The following is a 23,914-nucleotide window of genomic DNA, read 5'->3' as shown; positions in this document are numbered from 1 at the left end:
GACCCCGCCCCCGCCGCCCCGGCCCGCCACCGACCACCCCTCCCCTAGCACAGGCCTCTGATGTCATTTCCTGACTTGCCCCCCTCCACGCCCGACCCGCCGTGCCCAAGGTCTGATTCACCGTCCCCACTCTGCGATAAGCCGGCGGAGGTCTGGAGAGTGCCCTGGAGGTACCGAAGCAGCCCTTGGCGACTCCGCCCGGGTCCAGTCCTCTCCTCTCCCGGCCCGCCGTTACCTGCCCCTGCCACCTTCCCACCCAGCCGCCAGCCTCGCGCCCCAAGTCCCGTCCGCGTCGACCGGGATTTGGCAACACTGGGGTGGAACTGAGCCTCAGGGTAGACCACGATGGTGGCTGGGCGTCCTCCCTGCTCACGCCCCCGCAGGCCTTTCTGTGACCTGGAAGGGGGTGTGTGAGTACGAACCTCAAGGGTCCTTAGGGAATCCTAACTGGAAATTCTGGGCAGCCCTTTCCGGCTTCTAGGAATTCGCATCATCCGCGCCCCCGTCGGCAGATCAGTGAATATTTGCTGGAAGAAGAGGCGAGGACCGCTGAGCCCTCGAGTGAAGGTGCGGGGGCGGGGCGAGGAGGCGTGGGCCGCCGGTGGACTGGGGCTCTGGGAGGAAGGGCGTGGACGCGGGCGACACCTTCTGAAGCGCGCACTGTGATCCTTCAGGGAGCCTTTGGACGGCCCTCGGGGAACTCGGAGACTGTGCTCTGTGGAGCCCCCCACTGGTCCGACCAGATTGCTCTGCCTTGAAATCTGCCCCAGGCTACCCAAAAGGGACAGACCTGGGGTAACTGAACACGGAAACGCACCAAAGTGCCTCTCGAATTCTTGCACACTCACTACTTACAAACTATGGATTCATATGGCCCTTCAGCCTGTAGATCCAATATATCACCCTCCGGCGCCGCCCTTTTTCTGCCATCTAAAGCAGTTCCCCTCTACACACCCTACTGTTTCGGGTCCTGCCGCTTCAAATCCGCAGCATCCTACTGCCAAGGAGCACCTGCGCTATGGTCTAGAGACCATCCAGACCTTCCTCTGACATTTAGCGGGAGAAAACAGACTGGTGGCTTAAGAGCATCACACCCAGTTAGCCCCAAGGTCTAGGTTAGAGCTGGCTGCCTCGAGAGCTCTAACGTCAGGGCTCACTCTCCTAACCCCGGGGTGCGGTGAGGCAACGCTGGAGACCAGGACGAAGAATGAGGTCAGGGTGCAGAGAAGCGCTTGAGTGCCCCTAGTGTCTTCATTCTCTCCGCTTCATTTCCTCGGTGTGTAAAAAGAGTGATGATACTTAATCCACTTACCTTACTGCATTATGTGGAGAAATAAACGAAATTCAATATCTGAAGTGTTATATAATACTTGGTATTATTATTCAAGTCCCAGTTCTGCCCGGAATGGAAATTCTGATGGGTTAACCTAAGGCCGTTATTCCGAATGTCCTCTCTGAATTGCCAAGCTGATCTCTCATGGGCCTTGGGATATGCAATGCCTGTTCCTTCCTTCAACCTTATCAAACACTTAATTATGGCTACTACTACATCTTCATGTCCTTCTTGGTCCCCACTCTTCTTTCTTCTCCCCGGTGTCATATTGTCTTTGTCATGGGTGTTTCACACAGCCGTAGCCTGTGTGCCATGGATAATATGAAGTGTGCTGTGCAGACAGACCTCAGACAGGTATAAGCCAGTCCTGGGCCTGTCCCTGTGAAGATCGGCTAGAAATTTGATACTGTGCCTGTTGGAAATTGTGTCTTGGGTTTTACCAGACCAAAAGTCTCTGCCAGTCCTTCAAAATTACACCCACTTATGTGTGTGTGTCGGGGGGCGGGGGGGGAGTGGGGGTTGGAAATTAGGGAGATGGTTTCCAGATAGTGTCACAGACGAAAAGCCATTTGCAGCCTAAACATCTCCTTAAGGAATGTGCAAGTTCAAAATATAGTACATCTCATTGTTAGTCAGCTGAACCTATTTATAAATCAAGAATAGAAGAGTGTGTAGGCAGGCTTGGCTTTCCTGACAACTGAAACTGAAAGCATCTGGGATGCAGAATATTAAAGCTCAGAGTTTCCAGCCAGCCAATCTCAATACAAGTGGAGACACACCGGCTACCCCAGGAGCACAGGCTTACTGGGCCTGGATGCCCCTAGAGGAGCTGAGGGCCAACTGGTGTTACAATGCATGCAGTGAACAGGAGCAGCCCTAATGATTTTTAGGTATTTTTTTTTAAAAGATTGTATTTATTTATTTTCAGGGAGAGAGGAATGGAGGGAGAAAGAGAGGGAGAGAAACATCAATTGGTGATGGGTTGCCTCTCACACATTCCCCACCGTGGACCTGGTCTGAAACCCAGGCATGTGCCCTGACCAGGAACCGAACCTGCGATCTTTCTGATTTGCAGGACGGCACTCAACCCACTGAGCCGCACCAGTCAAGGCTAGGTATTTTTCTCAAGTAAGCGATTCTAATTGATCTCCTCGGGTAGGATGTGTAAAAAGTAGCAAGTACACAGATGTTCCCACCTAATCATTTCCCACAGCTTGGGACCAGGCAAGAGAGAGGAAGTAAAAAAAAAAAGGGCAGGAACTTTTGCTATTTAAAACATCTCTGCATACCTCCCAGAGTTAATCTCCACCAGGTACCAGAAAAGTTTCCTTCAAGGTCACACAACATGAAATAGGCAGTTAGAAGCAGCCAAGAAAAGATAAATAACTAAATAAATAATTGGAAGGAACAAAGGCAGTGGCAAAAAAAAAAAGAATAATTTTCTGAAAAGAAAAGAAACGCCAGCCCACAGTTCTTTCCGTATACTGGTTGCAGATGGACAGAGGGCCACTTCTGTGCCAGGTGCTGTGCTAGGCACTCTGACAACTGCAAGAACAGCAACCACCAAAATAACAACATCAGCAATAATAATAATAATACACCGATAAAGCTTAGTACGTGGTGCTAGGTACAATACTAAACACTTTAAAAATATATCCTGCAGCCCTGGCTGGTGTGGACTGAGTGCCAGTCTACAAACCAAAGGATCACCAGTTTGATTTCCAGCACATGCCTGGGTTGCCAGTCCCTAGTAGGGGGTGTGGAGAGTCAGCCACACACCAATGTTTCTTTTCCTCTCTTTCTCCCTCCCTATGCATCTAAAAATAAGTAAATGAGCCCTGGCTGGTGTAGCTCAGTGGATTGAGCACGGGCCTGTGAAGCAAAGGGTCGCTGGTTCGATTCCCAGTCAGGGCACATGCCAGGTCCCCAGTGGGGGACACATGAGAGGCAGCCACACATTGATATTTCTCTCCCACTCTTTCTCCTTCCCTTCCCCTCTCCCTAAAAATAAATAAATAAAATATTTTTTAAAAATAAAAATAAGTAAATGAAGTCTTCTTTAAAAATTAACATATAGCCTCCATTGAATCCTCACAACAAACCTGTGGGAAATGTGCATTATGATCCCATTTTTCAGTTAAGGAAACTGAGGCCAAGTAGCTGTTGCATTTTTCACCTCTGAAACTGCAAAAAAAATTGTAATGCAAATATTTTATTATTTGAAGACATCTCTGCCCTCCACTTACATTTCTGTGGTCCTTACTTCTTGCCTCCAGGAGCCCTGGCTCCGTGTATCAACCACCTCTTCAGGTCAGTGTCCAAGTCCAGCCCCTACTTTACGTCTTTGGGCCACCATTTTCCTTTTCCATCACATGGTGCCATCGAATTCTCCCTCTCCCTCTCCTCTCCCTCTCCCCCTCCCTCTTCTTCTCCGTGCCCCCCACCCCACCCCGCACACACACTCTTTATCTATCTATCTTACATAGAGACAGAGATGGCGCTTAGGGAGGGAGAACTTTTGTATAATAGAACTCTTCCAGAAGACGTCTCCAAGAATTGTTAAAAATGGTTGCTGTTAGGGTACAGAATTAGAGGAAGGCAAAAAGCTTTTTCTTTTTTTTTTAAATCTCCACCCAAGGACATTCTTTTTTCATTGCTTTTAGAAAGGGAGGAAGGGGGAGAGAGAAACATTGATGTGAGGAAGAAACATTGATTGGTGTCTCCCTTACGCTCCTGGACCACCAGGGACCAGACCGGCAACCCAGGCATATGCCCTAACTGGGAATCAAACCCGCGACTTTTCAGTTACCACATGACACTCCAAGCAACTGAGCCACACTGGTTACGGCCAGGAAGATTTTATAACTTGTCTTTTCCCCCCTAAACATGTCTAACTTTTATAATTTTTAAAAAGGAAAAGACAAATGACAGAACCATCATCTCTTGCTCCTAACATCAGAGCGTTTTCTTTTCCACTTTCTCCCAGATTTACTCCCCTCCTAGTCCCACTTGCATCGCTTACAGGACAAAGGACTCTCACCGGCAGGGCTGCAGGCACAGGGGAAGGGCTGGATGGGAATGGGGGTGGTGGAGGGTGGAGCACCCGGCTAGACCCAGGGATCTCTTTGGCAAAGCCCAGGAAGAGCAGATTCCTTCTCTGCCCCAGGGACCATCCCCCAACCCACCCCCAACTGCTGGAAGAGATGGCCTGACAACCACAAATGGCCCCCCATTTCCTCCTTCCTTCCAGGTAGGCTGACCTCCGGGCATTATCCTCTGTGCACTTTTCCATTCCCCAGCCTTGTTTCCCCCAGTATTTGCCAATACCTTCTGTGTTTGAGGCACTCTGGATATAATATGCCTTTCAAGACACTCTCCATCTAGAGTCAAAAAACCACTTCAGTAGATGTTTCAGTATAATAAGGGGTTCACATTAGGAAAAAGTTTCCCCCACCCGGCAGTGCTGGCTCAGGTGGCTACACTAACTACGATAGCTGGGCAGCCTCCTCGCCATTTAGACTCATTATTATTGCCCCACGGGGTCCCGGCCCAGGCACTGGTGAGCAGAGACTGACTGCATGGGACATCTAGGGGTCGGGGCCCAGGGAGCAATAGGAGCCAGGAGTCCACACATCCCAGGGTCTGAACCAGATGGGCACCCCAAAACACTGCAAGTGTCTGCAAGGCAGCAAATGTGTGATGGCCGCGGGGGGCAGAGCAAGGCAGATGGTCGGGTGGCGGAGAGTCAGTGGCCCGGGAGTGGGGAAGGGCAGACAGGAAGAGAGACTGGGCTCCGGCACCTACAGCAGCACAGGCAGGTTGCTGGCACCGAGTCGGTCACTAGAGAAGCATCTGCTGCCGCTTTTGCCTGCCTTCTCCCTGAACCCAGGGGAAGCCAAAACCAGAGAGAGACTGGCCTAGAAACGCCAACGTTTGTCACTGAAAATAGCTGACTCAGTCACCAGGGAAAGTAAACATTTCAAGCAGCGGGGGGTTAAAGTTCAGTAGATAACCAAGCTGCTTGAGATGACGAGTACTTACCTTTCTCTAGAGTCTCCCACTTACCTCCCCTCCCTTTACCAAAGTGGGTTTACTAGGAAGACACCCACTGGAGCTGCCAGACACAGGAAGTGGGTGCTTCTGAGCAAACCCTCAGAACGCCCCAGGCACCCCTTCCTGCCACCACCCAGGGGTGTGACGAATGCGGCAAATGGGCAGCTGCCCAGAAAGAGGGATGAGGATCTACGCAGAAGAGCACGTCTTCCTCCTGAGACTTCTCAACAGGCTCATGCTAGCTGGGAGACAGGCTTTCGTACCCAGGGGTGAGATGCTACCAGAGGACATCAGTGACACGGAACCACCTGCCCAATCCCAGCAAAGTTATTCTTGTGTGCTCAGAAGTAGCACAGCACAGGAGGCAGAGCCTTCCCCACGGCCAGGGCCCTGGACACATTGACTGAGTTCCAGAGTCACTGAAATCTCATGCAAGATCAAGGGAGGCCCTGCGTTCTGGAAAGGTCTGGGCCTTTGAATCAGCTCATTTGTTTATTCGCTAAGTCTTTTTTTTTTAAATAAGCTGCACTATGTTTGACAGCTTAACATTCTTTTTTTAAAAATATTTTATTTATTTACCTTTAGAGGGGAAGGGAGGAAGAGAGGGAGAGAAGTATCAATGTATGGTTGCTTCTCATGTGTCCCCTGCTAGGAACTGGCCTGCAACCCAGGCATGTTCCCTGACTGGAAATTGAACAGCAATCCTTTGGTTCTCAGGCCTGAGCTCAATTCACTGAGCTACACCAGCCAGGACTATTCACTAAGTCTTTATTGAGCATCTACTATATGCAGGGCATTTTGTTTGGTGCTAGGGATAAAGTATTGAGCAAAAACACACATGATCCCAGCCCTTTCAGAGGGTCCATGACCTTGGGGAATCTTCAAAGGGACATAAATTTTAATCAATCGCAAACACATGTAAAACTGCACGTTACAAGGACCTCGAGAGCACGCTACATGATGCCTGTGATGAAGTGCATACTGAGATGGGAACTGGTTATGGAGGTCAAGGGAGGGATGGGCATCCAAGCTGAGACCTGAAAGACACACAGGAGTTAACTGGGCAAAGTGGGAAAGGAGAGCATTCCAATGCGTAGGGAACAGCCTGTGCGAAGACCTGGGGTGGCCGTGAACATGGCCATCATCACATGTGAGCACAAGGTGAGGCAGGCATGGCCGGGTGCCTGAGAGGGAGGTGCACGCCTGGTCCACCACAGAGCTGGGGAGGTGGCTGTGCAGAGAGGTGGCTGTACAGAGAGGCGGACCGTGTGAACAAGGTTCAACTTTGTCCTGAGAGCAGTGGGGAGCCACTGCAGAGTTTTAGGATGGAAAGGATAGCAGGAAAACACGTGGGAATTTTGAAACCCCTCACCATAGCAGCAATGTGGAGAGGGACAGGAGGCGCCAGTACAGCTGTGGGCAGACCTGGGAAGAAGCTGTTGCAGGGCTCTAGGTGCAGAAGGGCATGGAGACGGGTAGAGGGGATGATTTACAGAGCCTGGTGTTGGACTGAACCTGTAGTGGGAGTCAGGGGGGTGTGGGAGACACCATGGACCCGGCTTGGCTTCCTGCTGGTACCCACCTGGAGTACAGCCCCCTCAGCTGAGAAGTGCAGGTCTGGGAGTAAGAAAGACTCCGCTTCGCCCTGGCTGGTGTAGCTCAGTGGATTGAGCTCAGGCCTGCGAACCACATGATCGCGGTTCGATTCCCAGTCAGGGCACATGCCTGGGTTGCAGGCCAAGAAGAACTGTGCTGAAGATCCATGTGCGTGAGTTACCTGCTTCCAAGTAGTGAATTGAATCTATTACTGGCTAAAAAAAATCGCCTAGTAAGCAATGCTTGGGAAGTTGAGAGGGCCTACCATGGGCTTTGATGGTTGAGGGGGTGGGAGAAAGAGGGAGGTGGGACTCTGAGAGTAAGGAGACCCCAGGCCCCTGTGACTCCTCTCCCTAAACCTCCTACCCTGGCAGCCTTGCTCCGCCTCCAGACCACCAGAACTAACTGCATTAAGCCCTTTAACCTCGACAAGGTGTCAATCACCCTAAGAAACCACAGATGCCCAGCTCCGGAAACCAGTGCAGGGTGCTTTCAGAACTCATCGACCCATGTCAGCAAATGCCCCTCTTCTTTCTGCCTTCTCTCTCCTGCAGCTCTCACCTGGATCGCCTGAGGACACGCCTCCCTCTGTAGTCCTCTCAAGTGGCAGCACATTTTCCCCCACAGCCCTGGATGAGGAGCAGATGTCCTTCTCTGTCCATGTTACTACATCCCCACTACCCTCCTTCTCTCCTCCCCAGAATCCTCCAGCTATGAACTTTGCGGCAGCAAACGGCTTCCGGCCTCTGTATCGCCCGCCATCTATTGCCCTTGGTCATTCATCCTCATTTCCAGAACATTATGACATCCTAGCTTACTGGCTCTTTCTCCCACATGACTTTGCTATTAATTTTTAGTGATTTTAATACCACATAGATGGTCCTTCCTCCCCCCATCTCTCCATTCCTTGAACTTCTCACCTCCCGTGACTTTGCTTGACCTCAACCCGTGTCCTCACGACAATATCCTAAACCAACACTGACAGAGAGTTGATGTTAAGCCACGTAGGTCATTTTCAAAGAGATTCCAAAAAGAAACAGGTGCCATTAATTTTAATAATAGGCTGTAACCCACTACCTCCAAAATATTATCATTGCAACATGGAATCAGCATCTCAAAGGTTCAAGCGGCAAATCCCAGCGCCCACCGGAGAAGGCAGAAATTGCTCGCACTCCCCCCCACTCAACGCAGCTTTCCACCAGCAGAAATAAAATTCAACTCGTCCACCTCTAGCCACCTCACTGTGTCTACCTGAATCTTTTGTTTGTCTCCATTTACAATTTCTCCAAAATGGGTTTTATTACTTGAGAGCAACCCATATACACCACCTGAAGTTCAAAGTTTCCAGTCCCCTGGGCTCTGCCATCTGGGTGGGTCTACTGCAGACCAGAGGAACAGTCAGGAGTGACTCAGTGAGCCACAGCCCTCAGGGGTTGGCTCACCGCCACCCAGGAGAGTACAAGCTTTGTCCCCCGTCTGCTTATCACCGTGAAAATACCTTCGCTAAAGAATGACCTGAACATACACATGGAGATCAGTGCTGCCCACCCATTCTTAAGCACAAAGAACAAGAAAACAGTTACCTCTGGAACGCCTAAGCTAGAACAATGGTCTTTTATTTTTAATTTTATTGCAGTGAGAACACGTACCCACTCAGAACAATGTTCTTTTTGCCTCATTTTATCCAAAAGGAGCTGACCCATCAATACGAGCAAAAGGAGTATGGGGACTAATGAGCATTTTTCAATGGTATTTAGTATCATAATAAAAATCAGAAAAACAACCCAACATAAATTTAGGGAAGCAGCCCTGGCTGGTGTAGCTCAGTGGATTGAGCGCGGGCCTGTGAACCACACGATCGTGGTTCGAATCCCCGTCAGGGCACATGCCTGGGTTGCAGGCCAGTTTCCCCGCAGGGGACGCACGAGGGGCAACCGGACACTGATGTTTCTCTCCCTCTCTCCTTTCCTTCCCCTCTAAAGATAAATAAATAAAATATTTTTTAAAAAATTTAGGGAAGCATCCCAGGATAGGGAAAAGAACACTAGAAAAGAGTTAGAAGACCTGAATGCTGTTTGCAGTGCGACCACTTACTAGCTGTGTGACTACAAAAATCTAAGAGGCAAATGTTGCTTGTCTGTGAAAGTACAGCAATGGACTTGACTTCTAAGTTTTCCTTAAGTTCGTATATCGGTGCTTAGTGTCCCTATAGCCTTTGCTCTTTCATGCTCTCTCTGGACTTGGTCGGCTTGCTTAAGGATGGCAGACTGGCAAGGGCCGAGACCTGGGCTCCACCGACCTGTTATGCAGGGAACGCTCTTTAGGATCCAGGGTAGCCGCAGGAAAAAAAGAGAGGGGCCCAGGCAGTCAGACGTCGCAGCAAAAACAGATCCTCGTCCAAGAAGACATGTGCAAGAGGCATCCAAGCTGAGGTGGCAGGATATCTAAAAGCTAAGGAAGACACAAGGACGGGGATCCCAGAATGGAGATCTGTTCAGGAATCTGAGAGGTAGGCTGTCAGCGATCCCCGGCTACAGAGAACTAACAAAGCATCCACCACCAGCCTGGGATTCAGAGGCAGGAACAGGAGAGGATGCCTTATAAGCACAAGGCAAGGTATCTCTCCTGGAGCAGTTGGGCTTAAAGATGGGACTTAGGAGTCCCAGCAGGAGAAGTAAGAAGGCCCCAAGGGCATGATGTGACACCAGCTGCTCAACGCTGAATCCGTAAATACTAGCCAGGTAGCTACCTGTGATGCTCAGGAACAAGCCTTCTACGTCCAGGTTCTCACTGGTCCCCCTGGAGAATATGAAATTGACAGGGGAGGACATTGAGGCTGGAAAAAGCAACTGCCTGCTACTACCTGCTTGATTCTTGCCTTTCTTTGTTGAGGATTTGTGCTCTGGGATTTGTGAGTGCTGAGTAGTCACTTGACCTCTGGCGGTTGCATCCACCCAGGCTCTCTGGGACTGATGAGCTCTACTCTCATTGCTCACTTGGCCTCTGGTTCCTGGAGGCCCAAACCTGCTTTCTGGGTCCTGGCTTCCTGCCTAGTCTGCTGCTGCCTGTGACCTGGACTTGAGGGTGGCTTCCCAAGGCCCTGAGGACACTTTGGGGCCAGTGTTCCATGCCCTCTGGACAATGTTCTCTGAGGAGCATGTGGGAGCCCATTAGCCCAGAACCCCTGGCCTGGCCCTCTGCATCAGATGTTTGGATGGGACCCCCAAATCTGAAGTGATTCTCTTCCAGGCTTGCCCATAGACCTGCTTTTCAAAGAAAAGACAGAGCAAGCGCCTTCCCCCGATAATCTAAACAATAGACCCTACTAGCTCTCCTCTGTTGCATGGAGCCACAGAATCCTGCAACATAGGGACTCAGTGATGCTGACCTGCCCCTGTGTTCCTGGAGATAGCACCACAGGGGCGGGGCTGGGGGGAGAGGTCACCACCACTGGCTATGCTGCTAAGCGTCCTTATCTCACTAGGCATTGCGATGAGCTCCCCTTAGCGCCCTAATATTTGGCAAAGGTTTCAAATATCACCTAAAGGGCAACTGGGCATTGACCTATGTTGACCGAAAAGGTTTTATCGCCCTGGCCTGCGTGGTTCTGTTGGTTGGAGCATCATCTCATAGACGGAAAGATTGCAGGTTCAATTCCCTGTCAGGGCACAAACCCATGTCGTGGCTCAGATCCCCGGCTGGGGTGCCTACCCCAGTCAGGACCCATACGAGAAGGCAACAGATCAATGTCTCTCTTTCACATCGATGTTTCCCTTTCTCTCTCTCTCTTCCTTCCTTCCTTCCTTCCTTCTTTCCCTCTCTCTAAAAATAAGGAATAAGTGAATAAAATGAAATAAAAAGTTTTATGTTCCAGAGTCCAGCAGATCAGAGATTGGTTCCATGAGGCCTTTTTGTCCCCACCTCCAACCCTGGAACCAGAGAACTTCTGCTGTGGTCGGTGTCTTCTGCATATTAACTGACCTTCCCGAGATGTCCCTTCTTCCTCAGCAAACTCGCTCTGCCCGGGAAAGGCCCTGCCCCAGCACAACGACGGGAGCCTCATCTCCTGATCACTCATTCTATAGACAGACCAGCGCAGACTCTGGCACTCCCTACTGTGTGGAAATACAGTTTTCACACTACCAGCCACACCCCTGATCCTGCTCTGAGTCTTCCCCCGCCGCGAGGACCAGCAGCCCAGCTCCCAAGCGCCATTCTTTGTCTTCTTGTTTATGGACTATTAAGGAAATGATCCCATGGAAGGAAGTTCACTGCTTGTTCTCAGAGTCTTCTGATTTCTCCTTTCCCCCAACCCCACCCTAGCCCAGGTATGCCTGCAGCCCTTTTCCCAAGGTCCCTAGCGTCAGCATACCCGCTTCCAGGGCCTAAGCAAACAGTGCCTCCTGTGAGCCCCCACGAGTTGCCCCAAAGCTGACTAAACTCAGGAGCAGCCAGAGTGACCTCCCTGGGTCCCCGAGACATAGAAATTCTGATACAATGGGCAGACTTTGACAAGGTGGAACCGAGACACTCTTGTCACCGGTACTTTACGATAGCACCAAGGACCTGGATCAGGGCTGGAAGTTCTCCTGAGGAGAGAGCATCACTTTTCCATGTCAAAATTTAGGAATGCAGACAGATCTATGCCTGTCTTCAGCTTATGGTCTCACCCTAAAAGAAAGGCAAGAGTGAAAGAATGTATGTCCCACAAAATTTCCCGAACCAAGTCATTCTAATATTAAAAAATAAATGAACAGCCCTGGCTGGTGTAGCTCAGTGGATTGAGTGCAGACCTGCGAACCAAAGGATCATGGTTCAATTCCCAGTCAGGGCACATGCCTGGGTTGCAGGCCATTTCCCAGCAGGGGACGCACGAGAGGCAACCATACATCGATGTTTCTCTCCCTCTCTCCTTCCCTTCCTCTCTAAAGATAAATAAAGTCTAAATAATAATAATAATAAATAAAATTAAAAATAATATAAATAAATAAAAATGAACAAACACACAAATGAGGCTTTTGCCTAAGCATCCAACATAAATTTTGAATTTGTGGGGCTGAATTGAAATGCTGGCTCACAGGTGGCAAACACAAGGCCCACGGGCCGAACCCGGCCCTCCACCTTGTTTTATCTGGCCCAGCACCTTGTTTCTATGCGGCGGCAGCGCAGGAATTCTCATTTAACAGGTAAGGAGTAGTTACATTTACACAGTCCTAGAATTATATTCCGCCCTTTGAGGGCAAACTTGAGGCTGATGTGCCCGCCCCTCCCCCCACCTCCCCGCCATGAAAATGAGTTTGACACCCCTGTTAGCGGCTTCTGTTTTCGAGCTGGTTAACTGAGGGGAAAGGAATGTCAGCCTGCTGTGAACCCAGATTTTTTCAACTGCAATGCAAAGCTAATGACTTCCTCATCAGGGTGTGATACGGACAGGCTGAAATCCCTTTGTCAGCTGGAAAGTGATGTTGGCGTGTTATTTCTTATTATTGTGCCCTCTATCTTCCCCAGTCCCAGACTCCTAGATGGTCTCAGCTCCTGTGTCTCCAAGGAAATAGACACCATTAGATGGGAATCCCATCTTCGCAACACCAAACGTACCACCCACTGACATCTGCTTCGTCCTTCTTTCTGTTAGAAGAACGTGTGTGTGCATGTGTGATTTCTAAACAAAGATCGATACATTATTCTTATAACCCGCTTGTNAACCCAGATTTTTTCAACTGCAATGCAAAGCTAATGACTTCCTCATCAGGGTGTGATACGGACAGGCTGAAATCCCTTTGTCAGCTGGAAAGTGATGTTGGCGTGTTATTTCTTATTATTGTGCCCTCTATCTTTCCCAGTCCCAGACTCCTAGATGGTCTCAGCTCCTGTGTCTCCAAGGAAATAGACACCATTAGACGGGAATCCCATCTTCGCAACACCAAACGTACCACCCACTGACATCTGCTTCGTCCTTCTTTCTGTTAGAAGAACGTGTGTGTGCGTGTGTGATTTCTAAACAAAGATCGATACATTATTCTTATAACCCGCTTGTTAAGTAATGTCACAACGTATCATGAATAATCTTCTGTCAACAAATACAGCCGTAAGATATTATGAATGGCTCCGCAGAATTCTATTTATAGACATAGACCATAATTTATTTAACCACTCCCCAGGTTGGAACATGGGACTTGGGTAGAAGCTTTTCTTGTTGTGTAAACAGCGCTCTGTTGGCTGCTGCCCATTAAATCGTTGTCCCCTTTTCTTTTTGTCTCCTTAGAATATTTCTATAAATGGAACGGCTGCGTCACAACTTATTTACAACAACACCCATGCATATTTTAAAGATCATTTTTCATCAGGACCATCAAACTGTCCTCCGGGAAGGTTGTTCCTGTTCATACCAGAACCGGAATCTTTGACCTTGACTCAGAAGATGGCAAAGAGACCAGGAGGATGCCTCCCAATGGGGAGAAGTAAGATCCCGCCCAAGAAGCAGGGAAGGAGCCGGCCAGCACTGTGCCTGTGATAGTCTATTTTTCTAGGGTGCCAAGAAAATACCGTTAAGACAAAACGTGGGACTGGGACAGAGGCTTCAAGACCTGGAATCCCTTGTGCGGATCTTGGTTTAAATCGTTTGGCTAAATCCAGTCTCATACAGCTGTGCTAAAGGGATTGTGGGGTGGGGTTTATATCCATATTTGGATCAGAGTAATAGCGGAAATAGTGGAATGAGAGCACCCTGAGGGGAGAGCCACGGCGAGCAGGAAGGCGTGAGCAGAACTGGTCGCTTGGCCCATTACAGGAACCTGGAATTCCCCCCAGTGCTTTCTCGGCTCCAACCATAAGGGTTTGGGGGGTGTTGCTGTACTGATGGATTTGTTCCTTCTTTTCTTTTCCCATCTTTCTATTTCCTCTCCTTGGTACTGAGACACTATATTCCAGGAGAGATACTATATTCCAGGAGAGCAGAATCCTGGTAATTCTTTTTGTAAAATACACAATAGCAGATATGGGGGAAACACCTGCTAATTCTTTCCACTGTCCAAAAAAAATTCCACTGTCCAAATGCTGCCACAAATTATACCAGACAGTTAAAAAATCTGAGCAGCTCTACAACGGACTATTCTGTCTTCTTGCTCATGCTTTTATACATGTAGATTTGGCTCATTTCTTCATGCACCGAGAACAAAGGTCGCTTCTCTCCATAATCCTATCTCCCAGGGCTTCAATTAGATTAGCATCATCTCCCCTCTCTCTCATGTGGGGTTCCACCAAATGTCATGGCTATCACCCTAATGTTTAGCTCTCCATCTGTAATCTAAAGGTTACAGGTTGCATCCACAAGACCTGGTCTCTCTCGGTTGCATGCCCACACCAGGGGCCCCTAACCCACTGCCTCACTTATTCCCCGTTCAGCCTCAGGAGGGACCTGAAAGCAGGTGGGCGGCAAACAGACCCTGGCTGAGGTCACTGGGGCTGAGACTCCGCCTCCTCACACTTTGGGTTTTCTGGGTGCGGCTTGGACAAGTCTCCTTGCCCTTTCTCATGTGGCTTTTCTGGACTCCACTTCTAGTCTGCTGTCACCATCTGCCCACTTGGCCCTTGCTACTTAGATCTCTATCTTTCTCGATACCCAGGAGGCCTTTGGTACCTACCTCCCCACTAGCCATTCTCGCTCTGTTGATCTTGACGGCTTCCTGACATCCATACTTTTCATTCGTCAGAGAGGACCAAGGTTCGGAAAAGTTAAACTGGATTTCACACTATGGCTTCCAGCCAGCCTTGGGTCCTGGCATTTTTTTTTTTTTTTTACTTCAGGAGGCACTGAAATTAGCTTCATTCTCCTCCCCCATCAGGCACCGCACATCCGTCCCCACAATTTGCAGCGGGCGCCGAGCCCAGGGAAGTCCCACACAGGACGCACTCCCAAAGACTTCGCGATCTGTTTGGGTGGACACACCGTGCACAGGCAACGCTGAGCATCCTAAACTGTATCCAATCACGCCGCCCCCGGAGGAAAACAAGTGTTTGCGGAATTGGGCGGCCAAGGCTGTTTGTTCATCAAGGCTTTACTCTCATCCTCGGACCCCACTTTCTCTCTGAGCGTCCCCAATCCGGACCCTGAAAATTAATCCACCAGAGCGGAAGGGCGGCGCCGGGGCTCTTTACCCGGTTCTTGGGACCCCAGGCGGGCATCCTGTGGGACTCCGCCGCGCCCCCAGGCGTGAGCCCCGCCCGGACCCGAGAGGAGCCGCGGGTGGGGCTGGGGAAGGGCCGGCGGAGGGAGCGCGGAGAGTGGCGCCGGGAGCGCGGCGGCAGGTTCGGGCCTGGGGGAGGTGCCCGGCGCAGCCAATCCCGGGGCCGCCCCCTCCCGGGCCGCCAGTGGAACCCGGGCGGGGGAGCCAGGCGGCGGCGGCGGCGGCGGTGTCGACGGCGGCGGGCGCGGGGAGGGATGGAGAGGGGCGGGGGGAGCGGAGCCGAGCGGAGACATCCGCGGCGCTGCAGAGAGGTTGGGGCGGCGGCGCGGCTCCCGGTGCTCCCCCCGCGCCCCCCGCGCGTCGGCGAGGGTCCGGCCCCGGAGGCCCCGAGCCATGGGCTGCATCGGCTCCCGGACCGTGGGTGGGTACCGCGGCGCAGCGGGCGTGGGCGTAGGCTGGGCTCGCCGGGTCCGCTCCTCCGGCCCCTCCCCCACCCTCTCCGCGCCCCCCGGGGACCGCGCTCCTCGCCACCCGCCCCTCCCGGCTGCCTCGCTTTCCCCGGGTGCCTCTCCTCCCCGCTCTCCTCCCGCACCCCCAGGGCGAGCATCCCTGCGGGCTCTCGGCGTTCTCTCCGTCTCCCTCCGGCTTCCTTCCATCGCCCTCCCCCAGGCGCGGTCTCTCTTCATCATCTCTCCATCAGCTCTCCTCTCCTCCATCATCTTCTCTCTCCTCCGTCGCTCTCCCCTCCTCAGCCGCCACCTCCAGGCCCTCCGCCTGGACTCTGCCGGCCTCGGCGGCCCCGCACCTCCACCTCCATTTCTGGAGCACCCCTCCTCTGAGAATCCTCACTGCACCTCTCAGCCCCGAGTTGTTTTCCGTACGCACCCCCACCCCCGCCTCCATCTGGCTTGGGTGTTTGGCCCCCATCTCTTTCCCTCTCCGTTGTCTTTTTTTTGCCGTTCCAGCCTCCCCGGATTTGCTTTGTTCACGTGCATATTCCCTCTGGGGCGGGGGCGGGGGCGGGATGCGCCTCGGGGAGGGAATGGGTTCCACGACGCGAGGGAATGGGGACGGGCTGGGGGTTACAGCCGGTGGGCGCGGGGGAGGACGCAGAGGTCCGAAGGGACTTAGAGGGGTCGGGAGCCAGCTCCCAGAAAGGGTGGGGCCGGGCCTGGGAGGATCAGGAACAGGACAGCACCTGTCAGCGGGGGTGAAGGGGGCGGAGCTAGCCCTTTATTTACCTTTGACTAGGGAGGGAAGACAGACGCCTTATATTTCGTCTAAGACTTTCAACCTTTGCCTTGCTCCTGCCCCCTGGTCCCCCACCACCTGCGCACTCCTCTCTCGAAGCTCAACAAATTAGTCCAGCCCTCTCCCCAGGCCCTCAATTTTTTCACATTTCAACTCCCCATTTCTCCCGCCTACACGCCCCAGTGACCTCAGGCTGAGAGAATAATTCGTATTATTATCACAGACAAACTCACTCAACGGAAGCCTGATTTCTCTGAGATTTGATTTATTTCCATGGATACCCCCTCCTCCTCTGCCTTCACCTCTTCTCCTTCTCTCCCTCCCCCTTCCTGCCCCCCACTGCTCTGACTCAGCTCTCCCTCTTCTACAAAGGCCACCCCCCCGCCCCGCACTTTGCCGGCCCCATATTTCTTCTCAGAGATTGTTCTCTGCCTGCCCTTTTTCAGCTCTTTCTGCCCAGATGTCCATCTTTCCTCTTCCCCACAGGCCGTAGCCTCTGGTACCGCCCATCCCACCACTTCCCTGCAGCCCAGGGGGACCTCGGCCTCGGATCCCTTAAGCAGGACCCCTGCCCGTAGCACCAGCTATGTTGATGTGAGCTGAGTGCCTTCTCAGGCCTGAGACCCCGTTCAATTCACCTCTTCTCAAGAGTGGGTCCCTCACCCAAAATTTGGAGTCATAAAACTTCCTTCATAGGGGAGGAAGGGGGTCTGACCAGTGAGCTGCTTCACAGCCATCTGACGTGGGTCCCTCTGCAAAGCTCCAAGTGCTTCTTCCCCAAGCCTTCCAGGAGGCACCCCTTGCCCTGGGTCTGTCCGCCTTCACCAGGAGCTCTGTCTTCACCACCGTGATCGCCACCCCTCTGGGCCCTCCAGTTCCTGAAACCCTCAACCCCCTCCCATTTCTGTTCTTTTGGTTCCTATTTTTAAAAGTGCCCTTCTCTCTGCCCGTGGTCCCCCCTCCACCCCTCTTTAACCCATCACTTATCTTCCAACAGTCAGGTAAGATCATCCCATTTCCCACTTTGCTATCTCTGCCCTCGCTGTTTCTGGGTAAATGTACCCATCTCCTGCTTCTGTTCTCTCCACATCCTTCCTGTCAGTCAAGTTCACCAACTCCCATGGAGGGTTCCCCCGTGCCTTCCATTTCACAAACAACAAAGCCAGGCACAGAGAAGCTAGCCCTAGAGAAGTCCCACCCCTGTCTGTAGACACATAATAGGTAAAACGCATAGCTCCTGTGGACTTGTACGTGGAGACCCTCGAGGACCGGTGAGGACAGGATGGGCAGCAGTTTTCCTGCCCAAACCCAACCACTGACCCTTCCATGTACGGGAAGGGTCAGTGTTCCACTGACCCTTCCAGCAACAATAAGGAAGGCCACAAACCAATTTTCCTGAGTGTGCTTCTCCTGGTTGAGCTCAAACTGAGTGTTTTGGCTCAGTATTATGATTTCTTCTACCAAAGGTGCGGGGAGAGCAGGGATGTAAAAGGGATGGGCATTGGGAAGGAGGGGTAGCCCAGGGTAGGGAGGAGTCTGGAAGGGCAGCCTCAGTGTGCAGCCTCAGCATCTGAGACCAGGAGGGGGCCTTTTGGGTGGGGCGCAGGGGGGTGAGGTGGAGCGCCTAACTCTCTGGCCACTTCAGGGAATGAGGTGATTGCCGTGGATTGGAAGGGCCTGAAGGATGTCGACCAAATTAACATGGACAGCACCAGTTCGCTGCACGGAAGCAGCCTCCACCGGCCATCCGCAGAGGTGAGGCCTGGTCCAGCTGCCCCCTCACCAGCAGACCCCTAAAAAAATCCCAGAACCGTCATGAACACAGCTTCCAAGCAGCCTGAGCCTTGCAATCTCTTCCTAACACCCTAAGGCCTCCTTCAGACGTACACCCTGAGAGAACATTTCTCCTACATTCCTCCAAATACAAGCCAAATAAATGCCAATTTCCTATGCTAATCTCAAGAAAGCCCTTTCTTCTTCCACACACTTCTGGAAATCCCTCTGAGGAAGGGGGAGGGGGTTCCTGTGTTCCTCGAAGTACCTGGGGTACCCACTGCCTTTTCTCTCTCCTCACAGCAAACCCGAACCGACTTCTCCTGGGATGGCATCAATGTGAGTGCGGGCTTCCCCAGCTTCCCCAGCCCAGCCTACCCCCTCTGCCTTCTGTCCTCTGGTGATACAGTACTCCCTCACTTCAGCAGGCGCTGTGGTCACTCCCAGGCTCTGCTTACCCCACATTCTCGAGAGGAGTTGGAGGATAGGCCTCCCTGACACCTCTGGCTATAGTGGTTTTCCCTATCACCTGCCTGAGCTCAGGTCCTTCCTCCCGGAAGCCATGAACTTGTCCCCACATAGAAGGCACCCCATGCCCTCTTATTCCGCTGTCCCTCCTCCCACATTCCCCATTCCAGCTCTCCATGGAGGACACCACTTCCATTCTGCCGAAGCTTAAGCGAAACTCCAATGCCTATGGCATTGGCGCCCTGGCCAAGTCCTCGTTCTCAGGTGAGACTGCCTGCCCGGGACCTTCCAGACAGGGGCTGCTCCCCGCTCCTGGTCTCAGTCTCCTTGCTCCTCCCTATCCCTGACCTGTTTGTCCTTTCTGTCCAGCCTCTCCCATCCTCCAGGCTGCCCTCACATTGGGAGACCTAGGGGAGACTGTCCCGCCCCCAGGGTGGAGTCCCCAGGGACTGGGGTGGGGAGCAGGGGCTATGTGATATTCTGGGGATGTGGGGAATGTCTGGCCCCTTAGGGATTTCGAGAAGCATGAAGGACCATGTGACGAAGCCCACAGCCATGGGACAAGGCCGGGTGGCCCACATGATTGAGTGGCAGGGCTGGGGGAAGGCGCCCGCCATCCAGCCGCAACACAGCCACGAGGCCGTGCGCAGGGACACCGATGCCTACTCTGACCTCAGCGATGGCGAGAAGGAGGCGCGTTTCCTCGCAGGTACTTGTGCCTGGAAGCCTCAGGCGGCACATTTCGGGATGGCCAGAGACTGACCCTCCAACCTCACCCTCTGTGGCAAGGTCGGCCCGTAAGAGGACCATCTGGTGCTCACTACCTTTCTTCTCCCAGGTGTCATGGAACAGTTCGCCATCTCCGAGGCCACACTCATGGCCTGGTCCTCCATGGACGGTGAAGACCTGAGTGTCAACTCTGCCCAGGAGCCATTGGGCTGCAACTACAGTGACAACTACCAGGAGTTGATGGAGAGTCAAGGTGAGGGACAGATGGTTCTAGAATCCAGCCCCTGCGGCCTAAGAGGCCTCCTCGACTATTTAGGCTACCTGTATTCATCTTTGTACCTCCGTTCTTTCTCTTTCTTAGAAGTATTTATTTATTTATTTTTATTTATTTATTTTTAATTTATTTTTTATTTTAAATATTTTATTTATTTATCTTTAGAGAGAAAGGGAAGGAGAGAAGGAGAGAAACATCAATGTATGGTTGCCTCTTGTGAGTTCCCTGCTGGGAACTGGCCTGCAACCCAGGCATGTGCCCTGACTGGGAATCAAACCGCGATCCTGTGGTTCGCAGGCCCGCGCTCAATCCACTGAGCTACACCAGCCAGGGCTATTTATTTATTTTTAGAGAGAGGGGGAGAGAAGGAGAAAGAGAGGGAGGGAAACATCGTGTGGTTGCCCCTTGCACTCCCCCTGCTGGGGTCCTGGCCTGTAACCTAGGCATGTGCTTTGACTGGGAATCGAACCGGTGACCCTTTGGTTCGCAGGCCGGCGTTCAAGCCTCTGAGCCACATCAGCCAGGGCTCCTCTGTTCTAAGACTTTCTGTTCATCTCAGCCTTCTAGTCCCTTCCTTCCCTAATGTCTCACCCTTGATTCTCTGTGCTGCTGTTACTGCCTTGGATAGTGTGTGCCCCTGCCAACATCCATGGTTCTCTTCACAGATGCTCTCACTCAAGCCCCCTTGGATGGATGGCCTCACTCCTACGTGTCTCAGGGCATGTACTGTCTGGGGTCATCGGATGCGTGGGAAGCAAGCGACCAGTCCCTCATTGCCTCTCCGGCCACAGGCTCCTATCTTGGCCCTGCATTTGATGACTCGCAGCCAAACTTGCATGAAATGGGAGCTTCCCAACCTGCTTTGGGATACTCTGCTCAGGAGCCGCCACCTTTGCTGGGGGGAGACAGCGACTGGGCTCCAGGGATGGGCAGGGTGGACCTGGTAAGGGGCCCTGCAGAGGAGGAGAAGAGGCCATTGGCCCCCGAGGAGGAAGAGGATGCGGGATGCCGGGACCTGGAGTCCCTTTCCCCACGAGAAGACCCCGAGATGTGCACCGCTCTCAGTCGGAAGGTGTCTGACGTTACATCCTCAGGTGTGCAGTCGTTTGATGAGGAGGAGGGCGAGGCCAACAACTAGCTTCTTCCCACTGGATGCCCTGCCTTCCATTCTCGCCTGAGGGGCATGGCTGCAACAGTATCCTCCCTTCCCCCAGCAGTACAGCCAAAGCCCAGGCAGAAGACGGCGAGGAATCCGGGAGCCGCCAGCCCTCGCCAGGAAAATGGAGGGGCAGGATGGGATTCCATCCAGGCTTGTGCTGTAGAAACCACAGGTCCGGGGACTGAGGCCCAGGCAACCAGATGGCTGTGAACTTGGCTTGGCCTCAGGCTTCTGGGTCTGTGATGCGGAAGCTCCAGTTTGTATCCTGGGGACAGGAGCACAGAGCGGCCTGTGGCCGTTGACTAGGCCTCAGTTTTCCACACCCTGATTTCGTCTTCCAGGAGCTTTGACTGTGGCTGTCTGAATGCCTCCCTTTTTCATGTCACTCCTGCTTTTCCCGATTCTGTGTTTTCTCTGGCTGTGGTCCCAGCTCAAACCCTACTGTGAAGACCAAACCTCAGGGGCTGGACATGGCTTGAGGAGTGTAGGGGAAGCCACGTCTCCTTGGAGGATGGAGAGTCTGCCCTCGGTGGGTAGCTCGGCTTCTGAGCTCAGGAGTCCCAGGGAAGGTGGACGTGAAGCTGGGGTACACACGGGCACAAACAGGGGTCTTCTATATGGCCCACCCAGAGACTGGAGAGTCGCTGATGGGACCAAGGACAAACCTGGCCACCTGTTCTGGGATCTTGAATATCCCGGGACTGAAAGGTGGGTCCGAGGGGCCTGGGGAAGGACCCAGCGGGCTGGCTGCTCCAGCTCTTGCTTCCTTTGTCTGCCTTCTTCCATCCCCTGCTCCAGGAGCTCCCACCCAGAGGGGGTGACACAGAATGCAGGTGGCCTGCCAGGCAGGGAAGCGTGAAGTCTGTGCCTCCCTCCATCCACCCCCAAATTCTCTGGAGCTGTTTACACTTTTCTCTTTGCCTTTTCTACATTTTTATAACTTCTTGGGGACTCAGGTTGAGTGGGGTGGAGGGAGGAGTCTGGTGCTGTCAGGCCCCCGCCGGGGGGACACTCAGCCCCTTTTTCTCCTTCTTCAGCTCCTCCCAGGCCCCTTCCTGGGCCTCTGGCAGAGAGGGGATCAGAGTCTTCTTCCTTCTAGGATGGGTTTACAGCCAGGCATAAGCCCCCGAAACTGCTCGCCCTCCCACACCCAGTGTCCATTTCGGAGGGGACCTCTGTCTGCAGCACACAAAGCCCCCACACTTCTGTAAATGATCCAGACGGCAGGGACAGGCCAGAGCAGAGAAGTGGCAGCTGTGGAGCACACAGTGGGACCCTGTGCCCTGGCTCCTGGCCCGAGGAGAATCTGGGCAGGAGAGAGAAGCCAAGACGTCCATGCCTACCTTTCCTCTTGCCTCATCTAAGGCTGTAGGTCCAAGGTCCCATGTTCTACCCAAATGTTGGCAGGGGTTCTGCTGCTTTTGTCCTCTGCCAGGAAGGGTGCACATCATCTCTCTCAGACCCTGGGCACGAACTACCTTATCCCCACCCCTGTCCCCAAATGTCTATTTCTTTGGAATGAGGAGGTAGAATTGTGGTGTTTCTGTCCATCTGTGACCCTGTTCCCCACCCCACCCCCGCATTAAGTTCATATGTTCATATGTATGTGGTCCTGAAGTGCAACCCAGGCTGGGGTCCCATGTCTTCAGGGGAGGGGAGGTCGAGTCTTGGAGGAAACACCGGTAGGCATGGCGAGCACAGGTGGTGAAGAGTGGCTTACCTCATCCAGAGCTGTCCCTTGTGTTTAGTCATGTGACCTGAGTTGGGCACCAGAAGCTCTGAGAAGTGGCCTTGTACCCTCACCCTGCACTCCTGCCGCAGGTCTTGGGGTTTTGCATGCTTCCAGTTCCCTCCTCCCAGGGAGCCCGTTTCCGCACCTTGGGCAACCTGCTCTCTGGATATGCCACCTTTTCCTCGTAGTCTCTTCCTCTTCCTGCCCCTTATTCTGCCCCAGCCCGCAGTGGACATCCATTCCAGCAAGTGGGCTCTTTCATGTCAGTTTTGCTCAGGGCCCTGAGGGGTTGGGGCAGGTAGAGGAAATTAGCGCACTTTCCTCTCTCCCTACTGGAGGAAGCCCTTTTTCAGGCAGGCCCTGCTGAAAGATGACTGAATTGTCAAGGAATCTAGGCAATTTCAGACACCAGTGGGGCTCCACATCCCCAGTGCTGGTGGCTGGCACATGCGCAGACCACAGGTCAGCTGGGGGTCTGCATTTGCAAGGAGCTCCCCTCCCACTCTGGAGAGGGAGAAGACCAGGGAGTTGGCCTGGGACCCTATTAGGACTCTGGAGGGAGAAGCTGCCTCTTTGGTGCTGAGGGTAGGGTGCATGGGGTTTGCTTATAGCCTATTTGGGGGGAGGGGAGGGGCATGTGCTGGAAGAGGCTGTTGGGGGTGAGGGAGGGTTGCTTTTCCTTTGGGGTTAAAGGCTGTGCAGCACGATTTACAACAGCCCAGAGACAGGGCTGTGTTTATATTATTGTGAATGAAACTGCTCTTGCTAAATGATTTTCTTTGGGGGGGGGGGTGCATTTTTATTTTTAATTCAGTTTATTAAGGAAAATCCAAATCTCCCATTTCACCCCCTCCGCCTGCCCCCTGCTCCCCATCCTTCTTATCCTTGTGTTAAGGAGGGAAACGTGGTGAATGTGTTTACGACCTTTGCCCCGCCCCCGTCCACACAGCCCGTGCGTGCGTGCGTGCGTGCGTGCGTGCGTGCTCGTCTTCCAGGTCTGGGGAAGATCCACTTTTACGGCCAGTCTCAGCATGTTTTCTTAATGTGACATTTTCCCCTCCCAGGCCCAAGAGAGATTCTATGGCATATATTACAGAGAGAATTATATAAATATATATAAATATTATAGATTATATACACATGGGCACTGGGCTCGAATACCCACTGCCAGCCCCCTCCCCAGGCTACAGCCTCTCTCTTGGCCTGGGGAGGGGGTAGGGATGTAACGCTGGAGAGGGCTCCAGGCTGTGTTCATTGGCACTAAACAGAATGTGGTGGCATCCTCTGACTGTGAGTGTCTTATTTGGGGGATGATGGAGACTGGGTCCAGGGCCGGTGAAGGAGGACAATGTCATCTTGG

At 52.8% G+C, this 23,914-nt stretch overlaps 1 protein-coding gene and 1 long non-coding RNA gene across 2 annotated transcripts; both read left to right on the top strand.

Moving 5' to 3' along the window:
• Window positions 1-16: 16 nt before the first annotated feature.
• On the top strand, window positions 17-1,356 carry LOC118997011 (uncharacterized). Its single transcript, XR_005068584.1, has 2 exons — window positions 17-567; window positions 675-1,356. It is a non-coding gene; the product is annotated as an uncharacterized LOC118997011 (long non-coding RNA).
• A 14,069-nt stretch (window positions 1,357-15,425) lies between these two features.
• Window positions 15,426-23,834, top strand: FAM131B (family with sequence similarity 131 member B). The gene is made up of 7 exons (XM_037060659.1): window positions 15,426-15,589; window positions 18,065-18,174; window positions 18,496-18,531; window positions 18,831-18,924; window positions 19,172-19,369; window positions 19,499-19,642; window positions 20,329-23,834. The coding sequence occupies exons 1-7, from the start codon at window positions 15,562-15,564 to the stop codon at window positions 20,799-20,801; spliced, it is 1,083 nt and encodes a 360-aa protein (XP_036916554.1). The 5' UTR covers window positions 15,426-15,561; the 3' UTR covers window positions 20,802-23,834.
• The last annotated feature ends 80 nt before the right edge of the window (window positions 23,835-23,914 follow it).

Source organism: Sturnira hondurensis, unplaced genomic scaffold, assembly GCF_014824575.4.
Source record: "Sturnira hondurensis isolate 20B ecotype Veracruz unplaced genomic scaffold, ASM1482457v3 Scaffold0012067, whole genome shotgun sequence".
In the NCBI taxonomy this organism is placed as follows: Eukaryota; Metazoa; Chordata; class Mammalia; order Chiroptera; family Phyllostomidae; genus Sturnira; species Sturnira hondurensis.
Note: the sequence above shows the minus strand (reverse complement) of the source record. Positions and strands in the feature narration are given on the sequence as shown.

What these genes read in the sequence shown, in the direction of transcription:
- FAM131B (XM_037060659.1), top strand. Translation starts at nt 15,562, where the DNA reads ATGGGCTGCATCGGCTCCCGGACCGTGG. An exon ending in GGCCAAGTCCTCGTTCTCAG is followed by an intron (nt 18,925 to 19,171) that starts GTGAGACTGCCT and finishes CTGGCCCCTTAG; the next exon opens with GGATTTCGAGAAGCATGAAG. An exon ending in GGAGGCGCGTTTCCTCGCAG is followed by an intron (nt 19,370 to 19,498) that starts GTACTTGTGCCT and finishes TTCTTCTCCCAG; the next exon opens with GTGTCATGGAACAGTTCGCC.